At 50.0% G+C, this 24,282-nt stretch overlaps 2 protein-coding genes across 7 annotated transcripts; one reads left to right on the top strand and one right to left on the bottom strand.

Moving 5' to 3' along the window:
- Nucleotides 1-238: 238 nt before the first annotated feature.
- On the bottom strand, nucleotides 239-23,917 carry fancg (FA complementation group G). 5 transcript variants are annotated; one of them, XM_062451410.1, is made up of 14 exons: nucleotides 23,785-23,917; nucleotides 4,812-4,899; nucleotides 4,581-4,633; nucleotides 4,199-4,377; nucleotides 3,641-3,803; nucleotides 3,181-3,311; nucleotides 2,883-3,029; nucleotides 2,637-2,788; nucleotides 2,324-2,390; nucleotides 1,852-2,171; nucleotides 1,713-1,753; nucleotides 1,397-1,573; nucleotides 1,079-1,193; nucleotides 239-860 (listed from the first exon to the last, which is right to left on the bottom strand). In XM_062451410.1, the coding sequence occupies exons 2-14, from the start codon at nucleotides 4,850-4,852 to the stop codon at nucleotides 713-715; spliced, it is 1,734 nt and encodes a 577-aa protein (XP_062307394.1). In that variant the 5' UTR covers nucleotides 4,853-4,899; nucleotides 23,785-23,917; the 3' UTR covers nucleotides 239-712. The 5 variants fall into 5 exon arrangements, with proteins under 5 accessions (XP_062307394.1, XP_062307391.1, XP_062307390.1 ...); XM_062451407.1 differs by having other exon boundaries at nucleotides 4,581-4,706; nucleotides 23,785-23,911; XM_062451406.1 differs by lacking the exon at nucleotides 23,785-23,917 and adding an exon at nucleotides 4,981-5,205 and having other exon boundaries at nucleotides 4,581-4,706.
- Nucleotides 8,025-22,470, top strand: LOC134011890 (neurofilament heavy polypeptide-like). Of its 2 annotated transcripts, none has more exons than XM_062451402.1 (4): nucleotides 8,025-8,794; nucleotides 9,447-9,646; nucleotides 9,893-10,017; nucleotides 20,015-22,470. In XM_062451402.1, exons 1-4 carry the CDS (start codon nucleotides 8,044-8,046, stop codon nucleotides 22,428-22,430), a joined length of 3,492 nt encoding a protein of 1,163 aa, XP_062307386.1. In that variant the 5' UTR covers nucleotides 8,025-8,043; the 3' UTR covers nucleotides 22,431-22,470. The 2 variants fall into 2 exon arrangements, with proteins under 2 accessions (XP_062307386.1, XP_062307387.1); XM_062451403.1 differs by lacking the exons at nucleotides 8,025-8,794; nucleotides 9,447-9,646; nucleotides 9,893-10,017 and adding exons at nucleotides 16,935-17,697; nucleotides 18,716-18,915; nucleotides 19,155-19,279.
- Nucleotides 23,918-24,282: the final 365 nt, after the last annotated feature.

Genomic DNA, 24,282 nt, shown 5'->3' with positions numbered 1-24,282 from the left:
TCCGTAGAATATTTGGTAACGCTATTAGGATTGGTTTAGGTGTCTGTCCTCAGACTTCCGTCACCCAATAGAAGTCCACCGCGTCTTGATTCAATGTCCCTTTAACTTTTACTGGAAAGCTCTAGGTCGTCTTAATTTGATTCACACTTCTATAATAAGAATATTAATTCATTTATGCGCCAGCCGTGCTGAAACAGCAGTTATCAAAGTTCAACTTGTGTCTTACTACTGTTACAAATCCTCTGAAGAAAACATATGTATTTGGCACAGTTACATCACAGAAACGCACATAAATCACTAATAATAAAAACTTCAAAGAATTTAAATAAGGACGTACATAAATCACAAATCTCCATCAACATCCAGAAAAACAACAGAAGATATGGTGTGGAATGAACAGGACTTGAATGGGTGCAAAGAGAATTTACAGGACTGAGCGCATTCTAGCAACACCTCCCAAACGAGTCCTCAGTCTGTCCGGGTCCTTGATAGCAAGGCTCCGTGATGACAGACACAGTCTGATTACAGGCACACTTATCTCTTCTTCCAGGCTGGCTCTGGCTTTCAACAAGTCCTAAGTGGGCTTGGGACACCAAATAAATCTATATTCACTCTGGGTCCAAACTTTGTAGACCGACATTCTCCATTCGGTGTGCCAAGCTCGAACAAACATTGGTGGATTTGATCCCTGATCCAGAGTCTGGTTGTCAGGTCAGTCCTGTAGGTGGTAGGGTACCACCTGGCCCTTATGAGACCCCTCCAGGGCGGAGAGAGGAGTGAATTCCTCCAGCCTTTGCTGCAGGTCTGCAGGGTCCAGGGAGGGGCCACTCTGAGGGTCCTGAAGGTAGAGAGGGAGACCCCTGGATGGAGGAGGCAGGGGTGGGGTAGGGGTGCGGGGGTCAGGATTAGACAGGGATTCGACCTAACCTTTGACAGTGAGAATGTGATTGTAATGTGTGGATTTAGCAGATGCACTTGCTACATGGTCCTTAAGCACAACATGTTACCTCCCAGATCACATAATCTAACTATGATCGTAAAAGTGAGGGGAGGGGGATAGTGATTATGCTTAACTTACTCTGGTGGGGGTTCCCCGCTGGAGCTCCAGGCCCTCTGCCAGCTGCCTGTAGCTTCCCGTTTCCTCCCCAGCCTCCACAGCACCTCCCCCAGCCACAGCTCCGCCTGCATGCACCCTGGAACACAGGAACCCACAACTCTGCCACACCAAACACACCAAACCCCTCACCCTACAAAGGTGATCATCAGTTGTTATAAAGTCGGACCCCTTCACTTCCAAGAATAAACCCTCGCCCAAGAATAGTTAAACAAAACAACCTCTTCTTTCCGAGTCAATGGCGTTTCTAGGTCCAGAACACAGCAGAACTGAGGTCTTTACCTGCAGATGCCTGCAGGCTCAGCTGAAGGTCCCTCAGAGCTTCCCTCAGCTGGTCTCTCTGGGTGAAGCTGATGCCCCTGCCGGCCAGAGCCAGTCCCTTCAGCCTGCGGAGGGCTAGCAGGCTCCCCCTGTGGCGCCCGGGCGCTGGGTCGGCACCTGGGGGCACCGGAGTCCCGTCTGAAGCATGATATCAATGCGTAGAACATTAAATAGAGAATATCTGGCTTGTTTCACGCACTGCATTGTCTATGCAGTGTCTTTACATCAACACACACACAAAGTAGAGTGTCATCTCTAAGGTACCACCAAAAATCACCTTTCTGGAGGACACACACCTTCACAACCAAGTTGATGCACCTGAAACGAAACACACACACTCAATAAGCTAGTACACCCAGGTTCCATACACAAACTGACGCAAATCCCAGAATCCCTACTGCTCCAAACCTCCTGACCTGGTGTACAGCTCCACGGCCTGTTTCCAGTCCTTCAGGTGGGCTTGGCAGTGGGCCTGGAGGAGGTGAGCAGAGCCAGCCCAGAGCACTGTCTCCAGCCGGCCCAGGGCCACAGACCCGGCCTCAGCCCCATCCCCCAACTCCTCCTCCTCCAGGTTCAGCCTCTTATTGGGCAGCAGGTCCAGAGTGGTGATGATGACCTCATCACACAGTGCCAGGGCGTCGGCGGGTCGCTTGGCGGCAAGGAGGGCGGAGCCAGCCTCCAGGTACACCTCGGCTAACCTTGGGAGGGGCAGGGCATCGGCGACGCCCACCTGAGACTGGGGGTTCATTTAGCAGACGCTTTCATCCAAAGCAACATACAGAAGGGGGAATTCAACCTGTGACCTCTAGACCTGTCAGTCAGATGCTCTAACCACTAAGCTATATTTATGTCATTCGTGACGTGAAGGAACTGCTTGCATGGACTCACAGTGTGTTGGTCTCCAGACTGGAGTTCAGCCAGCAGGTCCAAGTACAGCTCTGCTCCCTCTGACAGCCTGTAACACCAGCAGCAAACACACCACACCACGTTTACGTGATTCATTCAGTGTTGATCCAAAGTGACGTACAAATAGTGCAGAGAAACCACAGCAGAACTTCAAGGATCAGACGTGCACAGGTCTATCAGTATTTTGGTGCCAACCAAAAGGGATAGTTCATCTTGATTTGTTTAATTCCTGAAGGGTTATTCACTGGAAGGACAGTGAGACTGTTGATGATTGGCCGCTAGTGGGCCCCTTTACCTGCCATGGAGAACGTTCTTCAACGCCAGACTGTGTAGCACGCCGAGGGGGGAGGGGACAGACAGCAGGAGGCTCAGGGATTGGCCGCGGGGAAGAGAAGAAGGGCGGAGCAAAGGGTTTCCAGACTCAACTGCTGGTGGCAACACCAGCATCTGGAAGCAAAGACAAGCACTGTGTATCTCCCCTTCAATGTGTGTGTGTGTGGATGAGTGTGTAAGTGGGTGCGTGTGCATGTGTGTTACTTACTGAATGCAGCAGGTGAAGACCCTGTATCTCTGCCTGAGTGTTTCCAAGCTGCTGATAGACCAGAATGCTTTGGTGCAGAGCAGATACACATCTGGAGTCCACCTCCATCGCCTTCCTAAAGCACTGGAGCGCACTCTGGGGACGACCCTGGAAACACAGACAACACACACTCTAGACACCTCAAGGTGACACGAAAGCACAACAACAAAAAAACATTGTGAGCAATGGGGCTTAGTAAGAGGTGTGTGTTAGATATTTTTCAGTTGGTGTGTGTGTGTGTGTGTGTGTGTGTGTGTACCGTGCGTGCGAGGCAGAGGCCTGACAGGAAGTGTGTGTGTGCCAGCTGGACTCTGGGGGCTGGTAGAGAGGGTCCAGTCTGGAGAACACACAGGGCCTCCGAACACCGGCCCTCCACCAGCCAATCAGCACCTGATTTGATGACATGATCCATCAATGCACAGAATCAAATGAACTGTATAAAGAGGCAGTAAAAAATTCAAAAACAAAAAGCTTCTCTTAAGGATAAGACCACTATTCATTCAGGCAGTTTTGTGTATTGACAAGAATAGTCCTTTTTTACAACAGCCCTTTCTATAAGCAATGTCACAGAGGGCTGCACAGATGCCCATAGAACAGCATGTACAACCCTCAAAGGAGACAAGGAAAAACTCCCAAGATCAAGGCACATCTCAAGCTAACCTATGGTGCAGACCTGTGATTGGTGAAGACCTTGAGCGAGAGCTGTGATTGGTGCAGACCTTGAGCAATGACTGTGCAGATTTGCAGGATGTCCCTCAGCTCTCTGGGGTCCAGGACCACCTGCGGTCTGGGAGGGGCGCTCTTCTCCCTCCACGCCCCCGCACTCCTCCTCTCACCCACCCCCTCATCTCCCAGACCCTCGGAGAGAGAGATCAGCGCCTCCTACAGTACAGGAGGCATTCAAACAACCTTACATAAACTACATTTGTACTATACAAATGTTTTAACAGGGATATCAACTGTAGTCTTGTGCACATTACTCTTATATTCATACCCTGGTTTTTCAGATGTAGTGTGACACTATGTCCCTTAGCCTAATCTCTATGCAACTATGACATGTGAACAAAATATTGACCCAATTTCCCAAACAGAGGTGTGTCTTTGTGAGGTAAGTTATGGATATGTCCACTGTTTAATAAAGATGATATTGCAAGCAATGTAAATAAGGTTTGTCTTAAGTGAGAGGAATCATTTCAGGTAGTTTATGTAATCCCAGGACATAAGCAAACAGACACACGAACGCACACACACTCAACATTACACACACACACACACACCTGCATGTCTTGTATGATTGCCAGTTGGCAGGTGGCCAGCCAGAGTGCCCAGCTGAAGCAGAGCAGCTGCTGGAGACAGGAGTGTACAGCTGAGCCTCCCGGAGGCTTGGCTGAAACGTAACTCCAGAACTGTGCTAGGCCAGCACCTGGAGGAGGATCCCAACCCAACATCTCTAGACCTGGGGGTCAGAGAGAGGGTTGAAAGGGTCTCCCAGAGTCATGGAGCCTTTGGTGCATCATTTGTGACAGTTGTGAATCATTTGACTATAGTTGCAGGCCATTTAAATGTGTCATCAACAAATAAATGCAAGTAATGGGTTTGACATACGCCAAGTCATCGCCAGATAATCTCTACATAACAACAAAGGCATTGTCTCCTTACCTCTCTTCAAGCCTTGTGTGAGGACCTGCTCTGCCTCGGAGAGTTGTGACTGACTTAAGGAGAAAACACAGCAGTTATACACAACTGTCAGCTCCAACTGGACATGGTCTGTGACTGCAGGGATACCTGCAGGAGTGGGAAGGGAAGAGAAGGGAAGAGATGTAGTGGTGAGACAGTTCAACGCTGAACGATGAGAACAGCAAAGTTAGATCGCATGTGCTGGCGGAAGACCTTGGATTTTCCGGAGTAGCTTGTGACTTTCCAGATGACATCGTTTCAATAAAGTCTGGATGTTGTCTTGAATAACACTGTCACGTTGCTGAAAATGAATGAAAATATGTGCGTGGGTAACATAGCTAGCAAATTACTGTACAGCGAGCACGTTCTCAAACTAACTCACCTCCCACTTTTTAACTATGGCGTTATTTTCTTGTATCCATGTGTCAAGTAACGACAAACGTGTTTCGGCAGTCATCCTGACTTTGCGACACTATTAAACAGCCCACGTATAGGTTTTCTACAAGTGAAAAAAAACTGCTTTAACTTCGGTACTGTTTACATTTTTCACTTTCCCTCTCTTTGGTGTGAAGAAACCTTCAACGAATTCTGAATCGCACGAATATATTGCTCCCCCTAACGACCAACTAGTTTTTTACAACTACGATAGCAACTATGATAAATGTCCGATAGATGGCGCTAGTTGAACACAATTGACCTAAAAGCAAGCCTGGCTGTTACACAAACACACACACAAACAGCATGGTCCAGTAGGCTACAAGGCATGCAAGTTCAGGCTTAATTGTGATGTAGCTGAGTCAGCCATGAGTGTGCCAGGACAGCTCTGTTCCCCTACAAGGTGAATCCCCCTCCTCCACCTCTCCATTTCTCCTCTCCCTCTCTCTATCACACACCTCCATTCTTACCCCCAAAGGGAGCTTCCCTTTCCTTTTCCCTGTCTCCTCTCTTTCCTCTCCTTAGATCTAAATATAACCCTTTCCTCCCCACCCACTTCCTGTCTAAGTGTTGAACCCATTTACCTGTAGTGTGGTAAATAAATGGAAATGTATTAATTTAGCTGACGCTTTTATCCAAAGCCACGTACAGCGTAGGGGGATTTGAACTTGCAACATTTGGATCTGCAGTCGAATGCTCAATTACTGAACTCTACCCAGTACATTCATGATGTACCTGTGAGGAAATAAAGGGCCTGGTAGCAGGTTATTGGGCATGCCTGCTGGTCTGTCAGCTGCTGTATCAAATATCCCAGACTTAATGGTGTGACTGGTGGATGAATGCAGTTTTATTCTATGGATACAGCTGACTCCTTCTCTCTCTCTCCATCTTTCTCTCTCTCCATCTCTCTCCATCTCTCTCTCAAGGACAGTCGGGGTCATCCTGGCAGAGGCCAAGCATCTCTCCACCTGTCACTCACACAGCACCACTGCAGGTTGGTTTCCCAGCCAATCGCTGAAGAGTGTGAATAATGCATTGGGCTTTCTTAGATGCCTATACCACTATGTGTGTGACATCATCATCCTTCATGAGTGTCAGGTGACACAGATTTGAGGGTGGTTCACCTCTGTCACGCTGACAGGGGATGAGGTTGTAGAGTGGCGTGCGAGTCAGGAAGTAAAGCAGCGAAACGATTGGTGGGATGTACGAGAATGGGGTGGGTCGGTAGCATGTTGGTGTGAGGTCTCACCTCTAGGACCACCCAATCTTGTTGTTAATACTTCTAATAACAATGTGTTTGTTTAGCAGAAACCTTTATCCGACTCGACATACAGAGGGGGTATTGAACCTGCAACCTCTTGCCCTGCAGTCAAACACTCCACCACTGAGCTGCACCCAGCCTTTCAACTAACATTTTATGACAGTGAACAGGACCTTTTGTTTTTGAAGTATAGATGTGGATATAGATATAGTTTTTATTGTCATTCAACCGTACAGACTGAGTGCACGTATGAACAAAATGTTGTTCTACTGGCTCCTAAGTAGTGCTCTAACTAAAAACAGTATATAGGATATGTTACCTCACTATTCCTGATATAAGGAAGCAGGGATGCATGCAGTATGTTTTTCTCCACCCCTGCCCAGTCATCTCCTCTCTGCTCCACTGGGCTCCTCCTTCCAGATCTGCAGTGTGAACCTGCATGCCCTCCAATCGACTGCCGTGTCCAGGAGTGTGTGTTTGTGTGTGTGTCAGTGTATGTCTGTGTGTGTTGTGTGAGTGTAATTCAGAGTATGTCTGTGTTCGTGTCTGTGTCAGTGTGTGTGTGTGTGTTAAGTAAGTGATTGAGGAGGTGGTAATCAATAGGTGCTGTTGGGACAGAATCTGCCTCCTCACAGCAGGAATATACCCTCTGCTGAGAGGTTGTGTGCATGATGGCTGACTGATAAGAGAGTGTGTGTGTGTCTAATGAGCAGGCCTGGACTGGTAATCTGACATACCGGGCAAATGCCCGGTGGGTCGACGCACTTGGGGCCGATATGATAGAATATTTTATATATATATAAATCTTTATATTAAAAAGTATTTTTTTAATACTTAAAATTGGCCAATGACCGGCCCATAAAGCAGGGACAGCGGCCCATTGGTTCATTTTCCATACTGAGACTGGGCTGGCCCAATCACATCTCGGTGGGTGGTGTCCGACCGATTGTGGTGGGCTGGTCTGAGCAAAAATGCCAGGGCCATTTTTTGTCCCAGTCCAGCCCTGCTCTTGATCCTCCGTCAATGGGCCAGGAGTGAACCCCAAGTGTGTGTGTGTGTGTGTGTGTGTGCTTCAGTTCTGTCAGAGGGCCAGGTGTGGGTCCCAGGTGTAACTGAGAGGATAAGCAAACTCACACTGCAGCATTGAATCAGCAGAACATCTTGCTATCTCTCCCTTTGCCCCCCTCACACTCACATACACCACACAAGCTCTCATGATATTTACTGTTAAATATGTCAGCCCATCTCAGGTTAAGAGAGGATGAGACTGAGACATGGGCTTTCTCCAGCCTCTCTCGGATGTGTCACTCCTGTTAAAGCTGCAGTAGGTAATATTTAAAATAAAATAAAAAATAAAACATGTGAAACAGTGTCCCCAGTTCTCGTATGAACTTTGCACCTTCCTCAGTTGTTTCCACAAAATAAGCCAAGAAGGGAAAGCCTTCCTCACTTAAATAGACCGACTTGAACAGGATTGCTCGAACACCATTGCCTGGAAAGTGTTGGTCCGCTCCAAAAATGAGAAATTCACAGCATTCGCAGAGTAAGCACATAAGCCCAGTCTGTTCCATGCTACCTGTGCTCGTCTGTGGTGACTGGCGTTGAGACCCAGTGACGTGAGGCTGAAACTGCTGTCTCTTTAAGGAACGCGTATTTCAGTGCTGAGTAGTGAGTTTTTCCTTTCCCTCCTATAAAAGCTCAACATCTCCCCTCCTGCTGCATTCACTGTTCCTCCTCCGGACCAGCAAGATGAGTTTTACGGTGGACCACCACTACTATGGCCCGGCGTCATACCGCAAGGCTCGGCCAGCCTCCCTCTCCTCTTCCGGCTTCCAATCTCAGCGCCGTCGTACAGTCAGCAGCCAGCCGTCCTCTACAGACAGCGTGGATGTCTTTACCGGGGACATGTCGAGAAGGAACGAGAAGGAGGTTCTTCAGACTCTAAACGACCGGTTTGCGGGCTACATTGACAAGGTGCGAAACCTCGAGATGCACAACAAGAACCTGGAGGCAGAAGCGGCAGAGCTGAGGCAGAACCAGGCTGGACGCGCGTCTGTTGGAGAGCATTACGATCGCGAGCTGGGTGATCTGAGGGGTCTGGTGCAGCAGCTGACCGGTGAGAAAGCTTGTGCGGTCCTGGAGCACGAGCATCTGGAGGAGGACATCCAGAACATGCAGGCTAAACTGGAGGACGAGGCACGCACCCGCGAGGAGATGGTGGCCGCTACGCGGGCCATGAACAAGTATGTGGATGAGTGCGGTCATGCCCGGCTCGAGCTGGACAAGAAGCTTTGCGTACTACAAGAAGAGTCCGCCTTCCTGAAGAAGAACCACGACGAGGAGGTTGCAGAACTTCTTGCGCAAATTCAAGGTGCCCAGATGAGCTTCAAGGTTCGAGACACTCTCAAAGCAGACGTCACAAGCGCACTGAGGGAGATTCGCGCGCAGCTGGACGGACACGCAACAAAGAGCTCAACACAAGCTGAAGAATGGTTCAAAGGTGAGAACTCTTACTTTCCATACCTTTAACACCACTTGCAGAAAGACCCCTTTACCCGTAATTGCTGCATTTAAACAACGGGTCTCTGTCCATGGTGCTGAACCTATATTGGCATCTCTAGGTTTGCATGTGTCAAGCATATGGTTTTAAAGACGTTTTCCTTACAATAACCCTACACAAGACAGATGTTTGAGAAAGTAAGTATAGAGTTGGCTTAGTTATAGTCTATACTTAAGTATAGAGTTGAGGAAGAGAAGCTAGCTAGCTGAGTCAGAATGCTAACAGACAGGCTGACTGGACAGGGTCACCTGTGCTGGTGGTTGTGTGGGCTTGGGGTCCACCGTTACCCTGTGCTCAGGAGAGGTTAGCACCCAGCACTCACAGAGTGAGAATCGAACTCAGGACCTTGGTGTTGCCAAAAGATGCAAAAACTTATGCTTTTGGATGTTAACCTCAGATTGAAAGGCAATAGTATGAAATTGGACCCAGTGACTCCTTGTTGCATCAGAGGGTTAGGTTTGGACTGGGTCCCGATCGCGGGGGTGTGACAGACCCGCCCAGTACCTCCTCTCTCTTCAAACTATGTATCTGGCGACCTCTAACCTCTGTCTCTTCATGCCTTTGACCCCCGTGCTCTCCGTGCCTCCCTCAGTGCGCATGCAGCGTCTGTCGGAGGCGGCGCACGACAACAACGAGGCGATCCGCGGCGCCCAGGAGGAGATCTCCGAGTACCGGCGCCAGCTTCAGAGCCGCACCATCGAGCTGGAGACCCTGCAAGGAACCAAGGAGTCTCTGGAGAGGCAGCGCATGGACACCGAGGACAGACACAACGGAGATCTCAACTCCATGCAGGCATGAACACACACCACACGCCACGCATGTTAACGTTTTACAATGTATCGCCCCCTAGGGTGACTACAGTGACACGGCAGTTTATTGTCCTGCAAAACGGGTCCAACACTCATTCCCTACTCTTGTTTTTGTTCTACGCTGGGTGTCCTAATTCACTCCTCCCTCCCCCCCCTCACGGTCAATATTTTAAAAGCTGCATCTCCTTCATTTTCTGTGGTGTGTGTTTTGCCTTTGTTGATCTTCCAGGAGACTATCCACCAGCTGAGCAATGAGTTGAAGAGCACCAAGTGGGAGATGGCCAGCCAGCTGAGGGGGTACCAGGAGCTGCTCAACGTGAAGATGGCTCTGGACATCGAGATCGCTGCCTACAGGTTGGTCTCGGGCGCGGTCAGCTCCAACCAGGATCTAGGCATCGCTCTGCGCTAAGTTCCAGTGATACATAGCTGGTTAAACACACTCCTCTGATCGATCCCTAGAGTGGGGAAGAATTTCATGTTTGATATGAGATTGATACCGTGCTGTTTCACGTTGACACGTCTACTTCCTGTGTTTGCCTTCCACAGGAAGCTGCTGGAAGGCGAGGAAACTCGTTTAGTTTCGGGGATTGGGCCGTACTCCTACCTGACGCTGAAAGGAGAAGAGATGTCCAACACGGTTATCCTGGAGGAGCAGACTGACGAGACTCAGTTGACGGAGGACACAGAAGAGGGGGATGACGAGGAAGAGGCAGGAGAGGACGAGGAAGAGAAGGAGGGAGAAAAGGAGGAAAGAGGTGATGAAGAGGGCGACGAGACCAAAGCAGAAGGAGAGGTTGAGGAAGGAGGTGACGAGACCAAGGAGGAGCAGGCCGAGGGAGCTGAAGAGGAGGAAGAGGGCGGTGACGAGGGGAAGGAAGAGGACGACAAGTCAAAGTCGCCTGAGGAGGCGGCCTCACCTCCATCCAAGTCACCCCCCAAGTCTCCAGCAGTCCAATCCCCAGAATCCAAGTCACCTACATCCAAATCACCTATGCCAAAATCGCCTGCCAAGTCTCCAGCAGTCAAATCACCAGTGGACGAGAGGTCAAAATCCCCAGAATCCAAGTCCCCCGCTGTCAAATCGCCCGAGTCCAAAACTCCAGAGCCAAAGACCCCCGAGCTCAAGTCCCCCGTCGCCAAAACTCCTGAGCCCAAGACCCCCGAGACCAAGTCCCCCGTCGCCAAAACTCCTGAGCCCAAGACCCCCGAGCCCAAGTCCCCCATCGCCAAAACTCCAGAGTCCAAGACCCCCGAGCTCAAGTCCCCCGTCACCAAAACTCCGGAATCCAAGACCCCCGAGACCAAGTCCCCGGTCGCCAAAACTCCAGAAGCCAAGACCCTGGAGCCCAAATCCCCCGTTGCCAAAACTCCAGAGCCCAAGACCCCCGAGCCCAAGTCCCCGGTCGCCAAAACTCCAGAATCCAAGACCCCCGAGGCCAAGTCCCCCGTCGCCAAAACTCCAGAATCCAAGACCCCGGAGCCCAAATCTCCTGTCGCCAAAACTCCAGAGCCAAAGACCCCCGAGCTCAAGTCCCCCGCCACCAAATCTCCCCAGCCCAAGACCCCCGAGCCCAAGTCACCCATCGCCAAAACTCCAGAATCCAAGACCCCCGAGGCCAAGTCCCCCGTCGCCAAAACTCCAGAGCCCAAGACCCCCGAGCCCAAGTCCCCCGTCGCCAAAACTCCAGAACCCAAGTCCCCCGTCGCCAAAACTCCAGAATCCAAGACCCCCGAGGCCAAGTCCCCCGTCGCCAAAACTCCAGAACCCAAGTCCCCCGTTGCCAAAACTCCAGAACCCAAGACCCCGGAGCCCAAGTCCCCTGTCGCCAAAACTCCAGAATCCAAGACCCCCGAGACCAAGTCCCCCATCGCCAAATCTCCCCAGCCCAAGACCCCCGAGGCCAAGTCCCCCGTCGCCAAAACTCCAGAATCCAAGACCCCGGAGCCCAAATCCCCCATCGCCAAAACTCCAGAGCCCAAGACCCCCGAGCTCAAGTCCCCCGCCACCAAATCCCCCCAGCCCAAGACCCCCGAGCCCAAGTCCCCCATCGCCAAAACTCCAGAACCCAAGACCCCGGAGCCCAAGTCCCCCGGAGCCAAAACTCCAGAGCCCAAGTCCCCCGTCGCCAAAACTCCAGAGCCCAAGACCCCCCAGCCCAAGTCCCCTGTCGCCAAATCTCCCCAGCCCAAGACCCCGGAGCCCAAATCTCCCGTCGCCAAAACTCCAGAGCCCAAGACCCCCGAGCCCAAGTCCCCCGTCGCCAAAACTCCAGAGCCCAAGTCCCCCGTCGCCAAAACTCCAGAGCCCAAGACCCCCGAGCCCAAGTCCCCTGCTACAAAATCCCCCCAGCCCAAGATCCCCCAGCCCAAGACCCCAGAGCCCAAGTCCCCCGTCACCAAAGACCCCCCAAAGGAGGAGAAGAAAGAGCAAGTGAAGGAGGGGGAGAAAGAGAAGCAGGACCCTAAGAGCAAGTCCGAGGACAAGGCCGACAAACCAGACGCGAAGGAGAAGAAGCCAGAGGAGAGCCACAAACCGGCCAAGCCTGAAGAGGACAAGCCCAGCCCCAAGTCCCCGGCCAAGAAAGAAGAGGAGAAATCTGCTCCTCCGAAAACAGACGAGCCCCCGACCGAGGTGAAGCCCGCCCCTAAAGCGGCCACGCCTGAGAAGGTGGAGAGCAAGAAAGAGGAGAAGAAACCCGAGGCCAAGAAGGAGGAGAAGAAGCCATCCCCCAAAGCAGCCGACAGCAAGGACGCAGAGAATACAGAGACGATCGAGAAGTCTTCCAGCACAGAGGCCAAGGAGAGCAAGGAGGAGAAGGCCAAGGAGTGAGTCCAAGATGATGCGTTTGGACTCGGGGTTGAGGGCCAATCAGGGGTGGGTGGGGTTGGGGAGCATATCAGCAGCCTTTCATCTCAAGAGCAGGCGAGCCAAAGCTAAGCAGGGTGACAATCATGTGCGTAAGCAATTGTGATCCTTAGCAAATAAACCTTGGATACTTGATGTACCTTGACATGACGCTTCTAATGTTTGACTAGTGAATGCAGAAAGCTGTTAAAACGCTTCCTTGAATGTGACGACTGCCTGTATATCGTTTTCATAACAAGTGCATTTCAACCAACTCCTTGAGAGTGAGGAGTGTGTAGAGGTACACAATGTCAACAAAAAAAAAGATTGTGTGACAATTTATTATATATGCACTTTATATTTATGAAGAGATAGCTCAAACGTGTTATATTCTATGTATGTAAGTTCTGGATATTTACACTGTTGAATAAAAGTGATATTGCAAGCAATGGAAATAGGGTTTGTCTTAATTTAGAGGAATCATTTCAGGTAGGTTATGTACTCCCAGAACAGTCTACAGAAGCAAACAGACATACGCACGCACACACACACACACTCAAAATTAAACACACAACATTACACACACACTCAACATTACACACACACCTGCATGTCTTATATGATTGCCAGTTGGCAGGTGGCCAGCCAGAGCGCCCAGCTGAAGCAGAGCAACTTAAGGAGAACACACAGCATTTATACACAACTGTCAGTTCCAACTGGACATGGTCTGCGACTGCAGCGATACCTGCAGGAGTGGGAAGTGAAGAGATCTAGTGGCAGGGGCGAATCTACTGGGGTGACAACTGCCACCCTAAAAATAGCCTTGCCACCCCAGCTACATCCCCAGTTTGCCGCTTTGAAAACAAAGATAAGTTGTGGCTCATCCGACATTTGCAAGAGCAAATTTCTAATATCCCACTGCAAGTGAATGCAGCACTAGATGACTCCACCCTCCCCACACCGCTGACCGAAGTTGCTTTCATTTGAACACAAGGCACAAACTGACCATAGAAGCCTCCAACTCAAGGAAGCAATCGTCAGCACGGACAGCAGACCACACCGGAGGAATAAGCAATTATCTATTAATGACTACGAATAATTAGAGACATTAAGTGCAGGGCTAACGGAGTTGCAACGTTAGTTTTCCTGTTGAATTGAGGTTAATAACACTAACTCGTGAATCATTTGGGAAAGCAACAACAAAGATGACCGTGGTAAAGTTGGTTTGAAGTTCGATATTCAACAGATATTGGGACGCCCCGTATTGTGTTATTTTATCCGGGGTTTAGCACCGCTACGACCGTCCGCTTAGCCAATGCTTTTGGCTGCCTAAACAACGCGTATGTTTGGGGCCCATCAACAAATTACAAATGTCAATAGCTTTTCAACATCATGAACTAGGAGCATCAAAATAATGTTAAACTGTTGGAGATGTATGCATTCATGCTGCACAGCCTTTATTTTGTTCATTTTCATCTCAGGTTATTAAAAATCTATTTTTATTCAAAATAAATCTTCAAACTTCAATAGGTTTTTGGTCATGTGACATACAATCCTCAAATTCATTTCAGAGTTCACTGACTGCATACATGCACTGACTGCAGCATGCACATTGCTCATCACCCAAACCCTAACCCTACCAGTTAACTAGCTTAAACAAACAGCTAAGTTAAGTTAAACTAACTCACCTCCCACTTTTTTACTATGATGTTTTTTTATTATTTTTATTTATCCGTCATTTATGTGTCTTGTAACGACAAACGTGTTTCGGCAGTCATCCAGACTTTGCGACACTAGATTAAACAGCCCACTACAAGTGAAAAAGCCAGCTATAACTTCGGTACTGTTTACATTTTTCACTTTCCCTCTCTCTGCTGTCAAGAAACCTTCAACAAATTCTGAATCACACGAATATATTGCCCCTAACGGCCAACTCGTTTTTTACAACTACGATAGCAACTATGATAAATTTCCGTTAGATGGCGCTTGTTGAACACATGAGTTTATGAGCAAGCCTACAATTTACCTAAAAGCAAGCCTGGCTGTCACAAACACACACATACACACAAACACACACACGAACACACAGCATGGTCCAGTACAAGGCAATGCCAGTCCAGGCATAATTGTGATGTAGCTGAGTCAGCCATGAGTGTGCCAGGACAGCTCTGTTCCCCTACAAGGTGAATCCCCCTCCTCCACCTCTCCATTTCTCCTCTCCCTCTCTCTATCACACACCTCCATTCTTACCCCCAAAGGGAGCTTCCCTTTCCTTTTCCCTGTCTCCTCTCTTTCCTCTCCTTAGATCTAAATATAACCCTTTCCTCCCCCACCCACTTCCTGTCTAAGTGTTGAACCCATTTACCTGTAGTATGGTAAATAAATGGAAATGTATTCAGTTGGCTGACGCTTTTATTCAAAGCGACGTACAGCGTAGGGGGATTTGAACTTGCAACATTTGGATCTGCAGTCGAATGCTTTATCACTGAGCTCTACCCAGTACATTCATGATGTACCTGTGAGGAAATGAAGGGCCTGGTAGCAGGTTATTGGGCATGCCTGCTGGTCTGTCAGCTGCTGTATAAAATATCCCAGACTTAGTGGTGAAACTGGTGGATAAATGCAGTTTTATTCCACGGATACAGCGGACTCCTTCTCTCTCTCCATCTTTCTCTCAAGGACAGTGAGGGTCATCCTGGCAGAAGCCAACATCTCTCCACTTGTCACTCACACAGCACCACTGCAGATTTGTTTCCCAGCCAATCGCAGAAGTGTGAATAATGCATTGGGCTTTCTTAGATGCCTATACCACTATGTGTGTGACAGCATCGCGATAACATCATCATCCTTCATGAATGTCAGGTGACACAGACGTGAGGGTGGTTCACCTCAGTGACGCTGACAGGGGAAGAGGTCGTAGGGAGGCGTGCGAGTCAGAAAGTAAGGCAGCAAAATGATTGGTGGGATGTACGAGAATGGGGTGAGTCGGTAGCAAGTTGGTGTGAGGTCTCAACTCTAGGACCACCCAATCCTTGCTCTTAATCCTTCTAATAACGATGTGTTTAGCAGACACTTTTATCCGACACAACATACAGAGGGGGTATTGAACCTGCAACCTCTTGCCCTGCAGTCAAACACTCCACCACTGAGCTACACCCAGCCTTTCAACTAACATTTTGTAACAGTGAACAGGACCTTTTGTCAAGAAGTGGATATGTTACCTCACTATTCCTGATATAAGGAAGCAGGGATGCATGCAGTACGTTTTTCTCCACCCCTGCCCAGTCATCTCCTCTCTGCTCCACTGGGCTCCTCCTTCCAGATCTGCAGTGTGAACCTGCATGCCCTCCAATCGACTGCCGTGTCCAGGAGTGTGTGTGTTTGTGTCAGTGTGTGTTGTGTGAGTGTGTGTTAAGTAAGTGATTGAGGAGGTGGTAATCAATAGGTGCTGTTGGGACAGAAACTGCCTCCTCACAGCAGGGATATACCCTCTGCTGAGAGGTTGTGTGCATGATGGCTGACTGATAAGACAGTGTGTGTGTGTCTAATGAGCAGGCCTGGACTGGTAATCTGGCATACCGGGAAAACGCCCGGTGGGTCGACGCACTTGGGGCCGATATATTTTATATATATATATAAATCTTTATATAAAAAGTTTTTTTTTTTTTTAATAAACTTAAAATTGGCCAACGACCGGCCCATAAAGCAGGGACAGTGGCCCATTGCTTCATTTTCCATACCGACACTGGGCTGGCCCAATCACATCTCTTAACTCGGTGTACTGGTGGGTGGTGTCCGACGGATTGTGGTGGGCCTGCTCATGAGCCTCCGTCAATGGGCCAGGAGTGAACGCCAAGTGTGTGTGTGTGTGTGCTTCGGTTCTGTCAGAGGGCCAAGTGTGTGTCCAAGGTGTAACTGAGCATAAGCAAACTCACACTGCAGCAGTGAATCAGCAGAACATATTTCTATTTCTCCCTCTGCCCCCCCCACCCCCCACCCCCCTCACACTCACATACACCACACAAGCTCTCATGATATTTACTGTTAAATATGTCAGCCCATCTCAGGTTAAGAGAGGTTGAGACTGAGACATGGCCTTTCTCCAGCCACTCGCATGTGTCACTCCTGTTAAAGCTGCAGTAGGTAACATATATATTTTTTAAATACTCGAACACCATTGCCTGGAAAGTGGTTGGCCGCTCCAAAAATGAGAAATTCACAGCATTCGCAGAGTAAGCACATCAGCCCAGTCTGTTCCATGCTACCTGTGCTCGTCTGTGGTGACTGGCGTTGAGACCCAGTGACGTGAGGCTGAAACTGCTGTCTCTTTAAGGAAAGCGTGTTTCAGTGCTGAGTAATGAGTTTTTCCTCTCCCTCCTATAAAAGCTCAACATCTCCCCTCCTGCCGCATTCACTGTTCCTCCTCCGGACCAGCAAGATGAGTTTTACGGTGGACCACCACTACTATGGCCCGGCGTCATACCGCAAGGCTCGACCAGCCTCCCTCTCCTCTTCCGGCTTCCAATCTCAGCGCCGACGTACAGTCAGCAGCCAGCCGTCCTCTACAGACAGCGTGGATGTCTTTACCGGGGACATGTCGAGAAGGAACGAGAAGGAGGTTCTTCAGACTCTAAACGACCGGTTCGCGGGCTACATTGACAAGGTGCGAAACCTCGAGATGCACAACAAGAACCTGGAGGCAGAAGCGGCAGAGCTGAGGCAGAACCAGGCTGGACGCGCGTCTGTTGGAGAGCATTACGATCGCGAGCTGGGTGACCTGAGGGGTCTGGTGCAGCAGCTGACCGGTGAGAAAGCTCGTGCGGTCCTGGAGCACGAGCATCTGGAGGAGGACATCCAGAACATGCAGGCTAAACTGGAGGACGAGGCACGCACCCGCGAGGAGATGGTGGCCGCTACGCGGGCCATGAACAAGTATGTGGATGAGTGCGGTCATGCCTGGCTCGAGCTGGACAAGAAGCTTTGCGCACTACAAGAAGAGTCCGCCTTCCTGAAGAAGAACCACGACGAGGAGGTTGCAGAACTTCTTGCGCAAATTCAAGGCGCCCAGATGAGATTCGAGGTTCGAGACACTCTCAAAGCAGATGTCACGAGCGCACTGAGGGAGATTCGCGCACAGCTGGATGGACACGCAACAAAGAGCGCAACACAAGCTGAAGAATGGTTCAAAGGTGAGAACTCTTACTTTCCATACCTTTATTACCACTTGCAGAAAAACCCCTTTACCCATAGTTGCTGCATTTAAACTAACGGGTCTCTGTCCATGGTGCTGAACCTATATTGGCATCTCCGGGTTTGCATTGTGTCAAGCATATGCTTTTAAAGATGTTTTCCTTACAAGAAGCCTACACGAGACAGATGTTTGAGAAATCTTTAATGTTAGCATAGTTCTGCGTTTGTTACATTTGAACACACTACTTTGAAATCAGGTTCTCAAACCTTCCTGCTTGTCAAATCAATGGAACCGTTCCAGCCTGTCTGCCTGTGAGCATGACCCTATGTTCGGGACAGCTCCAGTGTAGCCCTCAGACACACTGAGGCGAGTGAGGACAGTCAAGCGGAGGGAGTATGCTAGCTCACAGCCTGCCTGTCATGTTTGAGACAGCTTTTTTTAAACTCGTTTTCTTACTCTCCATGTTGTGATGAGGACTCTTGTGTGAGCCTAACAAACCATCAATAGCATTTCTATTTAAACTATACTTTAATTCCAATGACAGTATACATACTCTATACTTAGTACAGAGTTGACTTAGTTATAGTCTATACTTAAATATAGAGTAGAGGAAAGGAAGCTAGCTAGCTGAGTCAGAATGCTGACAGACAGGCTGACTGGACAGGGTCACCTCTGCTGGTGGTTGTGTGGACTTGGGGTCCACCGTTACCCTGTGCTCAGGGGAGGTTAGCACCCAGCACCCACAGGCCCCAAGCGAGAACCGAACCCAAGACCTGGGTGTCGCCAAAAGATTCCAAAACTTGGATGTTAACCTGAGATTGAAAGGCAATAGTATGAAATTGGACCCAGTGACTCCTTGCTGCATCAGAGGGTTAGGTTTGGACTGGGTCCCCATCGTGGGGTTGTGACAGACCCGCCCAGTACCTACGTCCTCTCTCTTCAAACTATGTATCTGGCGACCTCTAACCTCTGTCTCTTCTGAACTTTGACCCCCGTGCTCTCCGTTCCTCCCTCAGTGCGTATGCAGCGTCTGTCGGAGGCGGCGCACGACAACACCGAGGCGATCCGCGGCGCCCAGGAGGAAATCTCTGAGTACCGGCGCCAGCTGCAGAGCCGCAACATCGAGCTGGAGACCCTGCGAGGAACCAAGGAGTCTCTGGAGAGGCAGCGCATGGACACTGAGGACAGACACAACGGAGATCTCAACTCCATGCAGGCATGAACACACACACCCCACCCCTGATGCGCACCCACCCTACGGTGGTTACAGTGACACTGCAGTTTATTGTCGTTAATCAAAGCAAAACGGGTCCAACACTCATTCCCTACCCTCGTTTTTGCTCTACGCTCGGTCTCCTAATTCACTGCCCCCCCCCCTCTCACGGTCAATATTTTAAAAGCTGCATTTCTTTAATTGTCTATGGTGTGTGTGTTTTGCCTTTGTTGATCTTCCAGGAGACTATCCACCAGCTGAGCAATGAGTTGAAGAGCACCAAGTGGGAGATGGCCAGCCAGCTGAGGGAGTACCAGGAGCTGCTCAACGTGAAGATGGCTCTGGACATCGAGATCTCTGCCTACAGGTTGGTCTCGGGCGCCGTCAGCTCCAACCAGGATCTAGGCATCGCTCTGTGCTCTGTTCCAGTAATAAATAGTAGAGCTCGACCGATTTATCGGCGGGCCGATATGATCGGCCGATATTAGGCATTTTCCAAACTATCGGTATCAGCATTTATAATGGCTGATTTTTTACTTATTATTATGCCTTCACAATACAAACAAACAAGATCAAAGCTCATAATGGCCGATAAATGAACAGTAAAACATTTAAAATAAATAAATACGAAACACCCTTCAACCATGTTATGAGTGTTGGCGTTGCACAGTTTGTCCACCAGAGGGCACTCTACAACGTCCCTGTTGGCAACACTTGTGTTTAGAACACCACAAATCCTACAACCAGCTGATCCAGCCAGAGTCGAGCAGAGTGTTAGGGAAATCTGTTTATGTTTTGTTACGCGTTTCTGGATTTTTTTTTTTTTTTTTTTTGTAATATATGTCAGCCTATATATCGGAATATCTGATTTTTAAATCACCACATTTTTGTATCGGTATCGGCCTTAAAAATCCTTTATCGGTCGGGCTCTTATACATAGCTGGTTAAAAACCCTCCTCTGTTCGATCCCTGGAGTGGGGAAGCGAGGGAGGAAGCGATATTGACGACAAACAAAATGCATAAAGAATACCATGTTTGATATGAGATTGATGCCGTGCTGTTTCACGTTGACACGTCTACTTCTTGTGGTTGCCTTCCACAGGAAGCTGCTGGAAGGCGAGGAAACTCGTTTTGTTTCGGTGATGAGGCCGTACTCCTACCTGACGCTTAAGGGAGAACAGATGTCCGACACGGTGATCCTGGAGGAGCAGACCGACAAGACTCAGGTGACGGAGGACGCAGAAGAGGGGGATGACGAGGGAGAGGCAGGAGCGGACGAGGGAGAGAAGGAGGGAGAAAAGGAGGAAAGAGGTGATGAAGAGGGTGACGAGCACAAAGAAGCAGGAGACGAAGTAGAGGGTGAGGAAGGAGGTGACGAGACCAAGGAGGAGCAGGTCGAGGGAGCTGAAGAGGAGGAAGAGGGAGGTGACGAGGGGAAGGAAGAGGACGACAAGTCAAAGTCGCCTGAGAAGGCAGCCTCACCTCCATCCAAGTCACCCCCCAAGTCTCCAGCAGTCAAATCCCCAGAATCCAAGTCCCCTAAATCCAAGTCACCTCCATCCAAATCACCTATGCCAAAATCGCCTGCCAAGTCTCCAGCAGTCAAATCACCAGCGCACGACAAGTCAAAATCCCCAGAAGCCAAGTCCCCCGCTGCCAAATCGCCCGAGTCCAAATCCCCCGAGCCCAAGACCCCCGAGCCCAAGTCCCCCATCGCCAAAACTCCAGAGCCCAAGACCCCCGAGCCCAAGTCCCCCGTCGCCAAAACTCCAGAGCCCAAGACCCCCGAGCCCAAGTCCCCCGTCGCCAAAACTCCAGAGCCCAAGACCCCCGAGCCCAAGTCCCCCGTCGCCAAAACTCCAGAGCCCAAGACCCCCGAGCCCAAGTCCCCCATCGCCAAAACTCCAGAGCCCAAGACCCCCGAGCCCAAGTCCCCCGTCGCCAAAACTCCAGAGCCCAAGACCCCCGAGCCCAAGTCCCCCGTCGCCAAAACTCCAGAGCCCAAGACCCCCGAGCCAAAGTCCCCCGTCGCCAAAACTCCAGAACCCAAGAGCCCGGAGCCCAAGTCCCCCGTCGCCAAAACTCCAGAGCCCAAGAGCCCGGAGCCCAAGTCCCCCATTGAAAAATCTCCCCAGCCCAAGACGCTGGAGCTCAAGTCCCCGGAGCCCAAGTCCCCCGCTACAAAATCCCCCGAACTCAGGACCCCCGAGCCCCGAGCAGAAGGACAGGAAAAAGAGGGTGAGGAAGGAGGTGACGAGACCAAGGAGGAGCAGGTTGAGGGAGCTGAAGAGGAGGAAGAGGGAGGTGACGAGGGGAAGGAAGAGGACGACAAGTCAAAGTCGCCTGAGAAGGTGGCCTCACCTCCATCCAAGTCACCCCCCAAGTCTCCAGCAGTCAAATCCCCAGAATCCAAGTCCCCTAAATCCAAGTCACCTACATCCAAATCACCTATGCCAAAATCGCCTGCCAAGTCTCCAGCAGTCAAATCACCAGCGGACGACAAGTCAAAATCCCCAGAATCCAAGTCCCCTGCTGCCAAATCGCCCGAGTCCAAATCTCCGCAGCCCAAGACCCCAGAGCCCAAGTCCCCCGTCACCAAAACTCCAGAGCCCAAGTCCCCCATCACCAAAACTCCAGAGCCCAAGACCCCAGAGCCCAAGTCCCCCGTCGCCAAAACTCCGGAGCACAAGACCCCCGAGCCCGAGTCGCCTGTTGCCAAAACTCCAGAGCCCAAGTCCCCCGCTACAAAATCCCCCCAGCCCAAGACCCCCGAGCCCAAGTCCCCCATTGCCAAAACTCCGGAGCAAAAGACCCCCGAACCCAAGTCCCCCGTCTCCAAAACTCCAGAGCCCAAGTCCCCCGAGCCCAAGTCTCCCGTCGCCAAAACTCCGGAGCAAAAGACCCCCGAGCCCAAGTCCCCCGCCGCCAAAACTCCGGAGCCCAAGTCCCCCGCTACAAAATCCCCCCAGCCCAAGACCCCCGAGCCCAAGTCCCCTGTCCCCAAAACTCCAGAGCAAAAGACCCCCAAACCCAAGTCCCCGGAGCCCAAGACCCCCGAGCCCGAGTCACCCATCACCAAAGACCCCCCAAAGGAGGAGAAGAAAGAGCAAGTGAAAGAGGGGGAGAAAGAGAAGCAGGACCCTAAGAGCAAGGTCGAGGACAAGGCTGACAAACAAGACGCGAAGAAGGAGAAGAAGCCAGAGGAGAGCGACAAACCGGCCAAGCCTGAAGAGGACAAGCCCAGCCCCAAGTCCCCGGCCAAATCCAAGAAAGAAGAGGAGAAATCTGCTCCTCCGAAAACAGACGAGCCCCCGACCGAGGTGAAGCCCGCCCCTAAAGCGGCCACGCCCGAGAAGGCGGAGAGCAAGAAAGAGGAGAAGAAACCAGAGGCCAAGAAGGAGGAGAAGAAGCCATCCCCCAAAGCAGCCGACTGCAAGGACACAGGGAATATGGAGACGATCGAGAAGTGTTCCAGCACAGAGGCCAAGGAGAGCAAGGAGGAGAAGGCCAAGGAGTGAGTCGGAGATGATGCGTTTGGACTCAGGGTTGAGGGCCAATCAGGGGTGGGTGGGAGCATATCATCTCAAGGGCAGGTGGGCCAAAACCAAGCAGGGTGACAATCCTGTGCATAAGCAATAGTGAGTCTTAGCAAGTAAACCTTGGATACTTGATGTACCTTGACATGACGCTTCTAATGTTTGACTAGTGAATGCAGAAAGCTGTTAAAACTCTTCCCTGAATGTGCCTCTAAATCGTTCTCATAACAAGTGCATTTCAACCAACTCCTTGTGAGTGAGGAGGAGTGTGTAGAGGTAAACAATGTCAAAAGAAAACAATAGATTGTGTGACTAAATAATATATGACATATATATATTTAAGAAGAGATAGATCAAACGTGTTATATTCTATGTATGCAAGTTCTGGATATTTACACTGTTGAATAAAAGTTATATTGCAGGCAATGGAAATAGGGTTTGTCTTAATTGAGAGGAATCATTTCAGGTAGGTTATGTACTCCCAGAACAGTCTACAGAAGCAAACAGACATACACGCACACACACTCAACATTACACACACACTCAACATTACACACACACACCTGCATGTCTTGTATGATTGCCAGTTGGCAGGTGGCCAGCCAGAGCGCCCAGCTGAAGCAGAGCAACTTAACCCTTGTGTTATCTTCGGGTCATTCTGACCCATCAGTCATTGTGACCCACCGTCATTGTGACTTTACCGCATACAAAAACAAAGTGAAGCATTTTCTTTTAACCGTTGGGCTGTCTCAGACCCCCCACATTGCAAAGGTTAAAAGAAAATTATTTTTATTTGTTTTTGTATTGGGTAAAATTGGGTAAACACAATGATGGTTCATTATGAACCTTTGGGTCATGTGACACGAAGGCAGCACAAGGGTTAAGGAGAACACAGCAGTTATACACAACTGTCAGCTCCAACTGGACATGGTCTGTGACTGCAGGGATACCTGCAGGAGTGGGAAGTGAAGAGAAGGGAAGAGATGTAGTGGTGAGACAGTTCAACGCTGAACGATGAGGTTCGATAGTTAGATTGCATGTGCTGGCGGAAGACCTTGGATTTTCCGAAGTAGCTTGTGACTTTCCAGATGACATCGTTTCAATAAAGTCTGGATGTTGTCTTGAATAACACTGTCACGCTGCTGAAAATGAATGAAAATATGTGCGTGGGTAATTTAGCTAGCAAGTTTACTGTACAGCGAGCACGTTCTCAAACTAAACTCTTAGCTTGGGATGATTCCTTGATCATCGTAAACATGCACATTTCTCATCACCCAAACCCAACCCTACTAGCGTGCACAAACAGCTAACAAGATAAGTTAACAAACTAACTCACCTCCCACTTTTTTACTATGGCGTTATTTTCTTGTATCCATGTGTCCAGTAACGACAAACGTGTTTCGGCAGTCATCCTGACTGCGACACTATAGATTAAACAGCTATAACTTCGGTACTGTTTACACTTTTCACTTTCCCTCTCTTTGGTGTGAAGAAACCTTCAACGAATTCTGAATCGCCCGAATATATTGCTCCCCCTAACGGCCAACTAGTTTTTTTACAACTACAATAGCAACTATGATAAATGTCCGTTAGATGGCGCTAGTTGAACACATGAGTTTATGAGCGAGCCTACAATTTACATAAAAGCAAGCCTGGCTGTCAGACACACACACATACACACAAACACACACACGAACACAAAGCATGGTCCAGTACAAGGCAATGCAAGTCCAGGCTTAATTGTGATGTAGCTGAGTCAGCCATGAGTGTGCCAGGACAGCTCTGTTCCCCTACAAGGTGAATCCCCCTCCTCCACCTCTCCATTTCTCCTCTC

The sequence above is a fragment of the Osmerus eperlanus genome, chromosome 25, assembly GCF_963692335.1.
Source record: "Osmerus eperlanus chromosome 25, fOsmEpe2.1, whole genome shotgun sequence".
Lineage (NCBI taxonomy): Eukaryota > Metazoa > Chordata > Actinopteri > Osmeriformes > Osmeridae > Osmerus > Osmerus eperlanus.
This window is presented reverse-complemented; position numbering and strand designations above follow the sequence as displayed.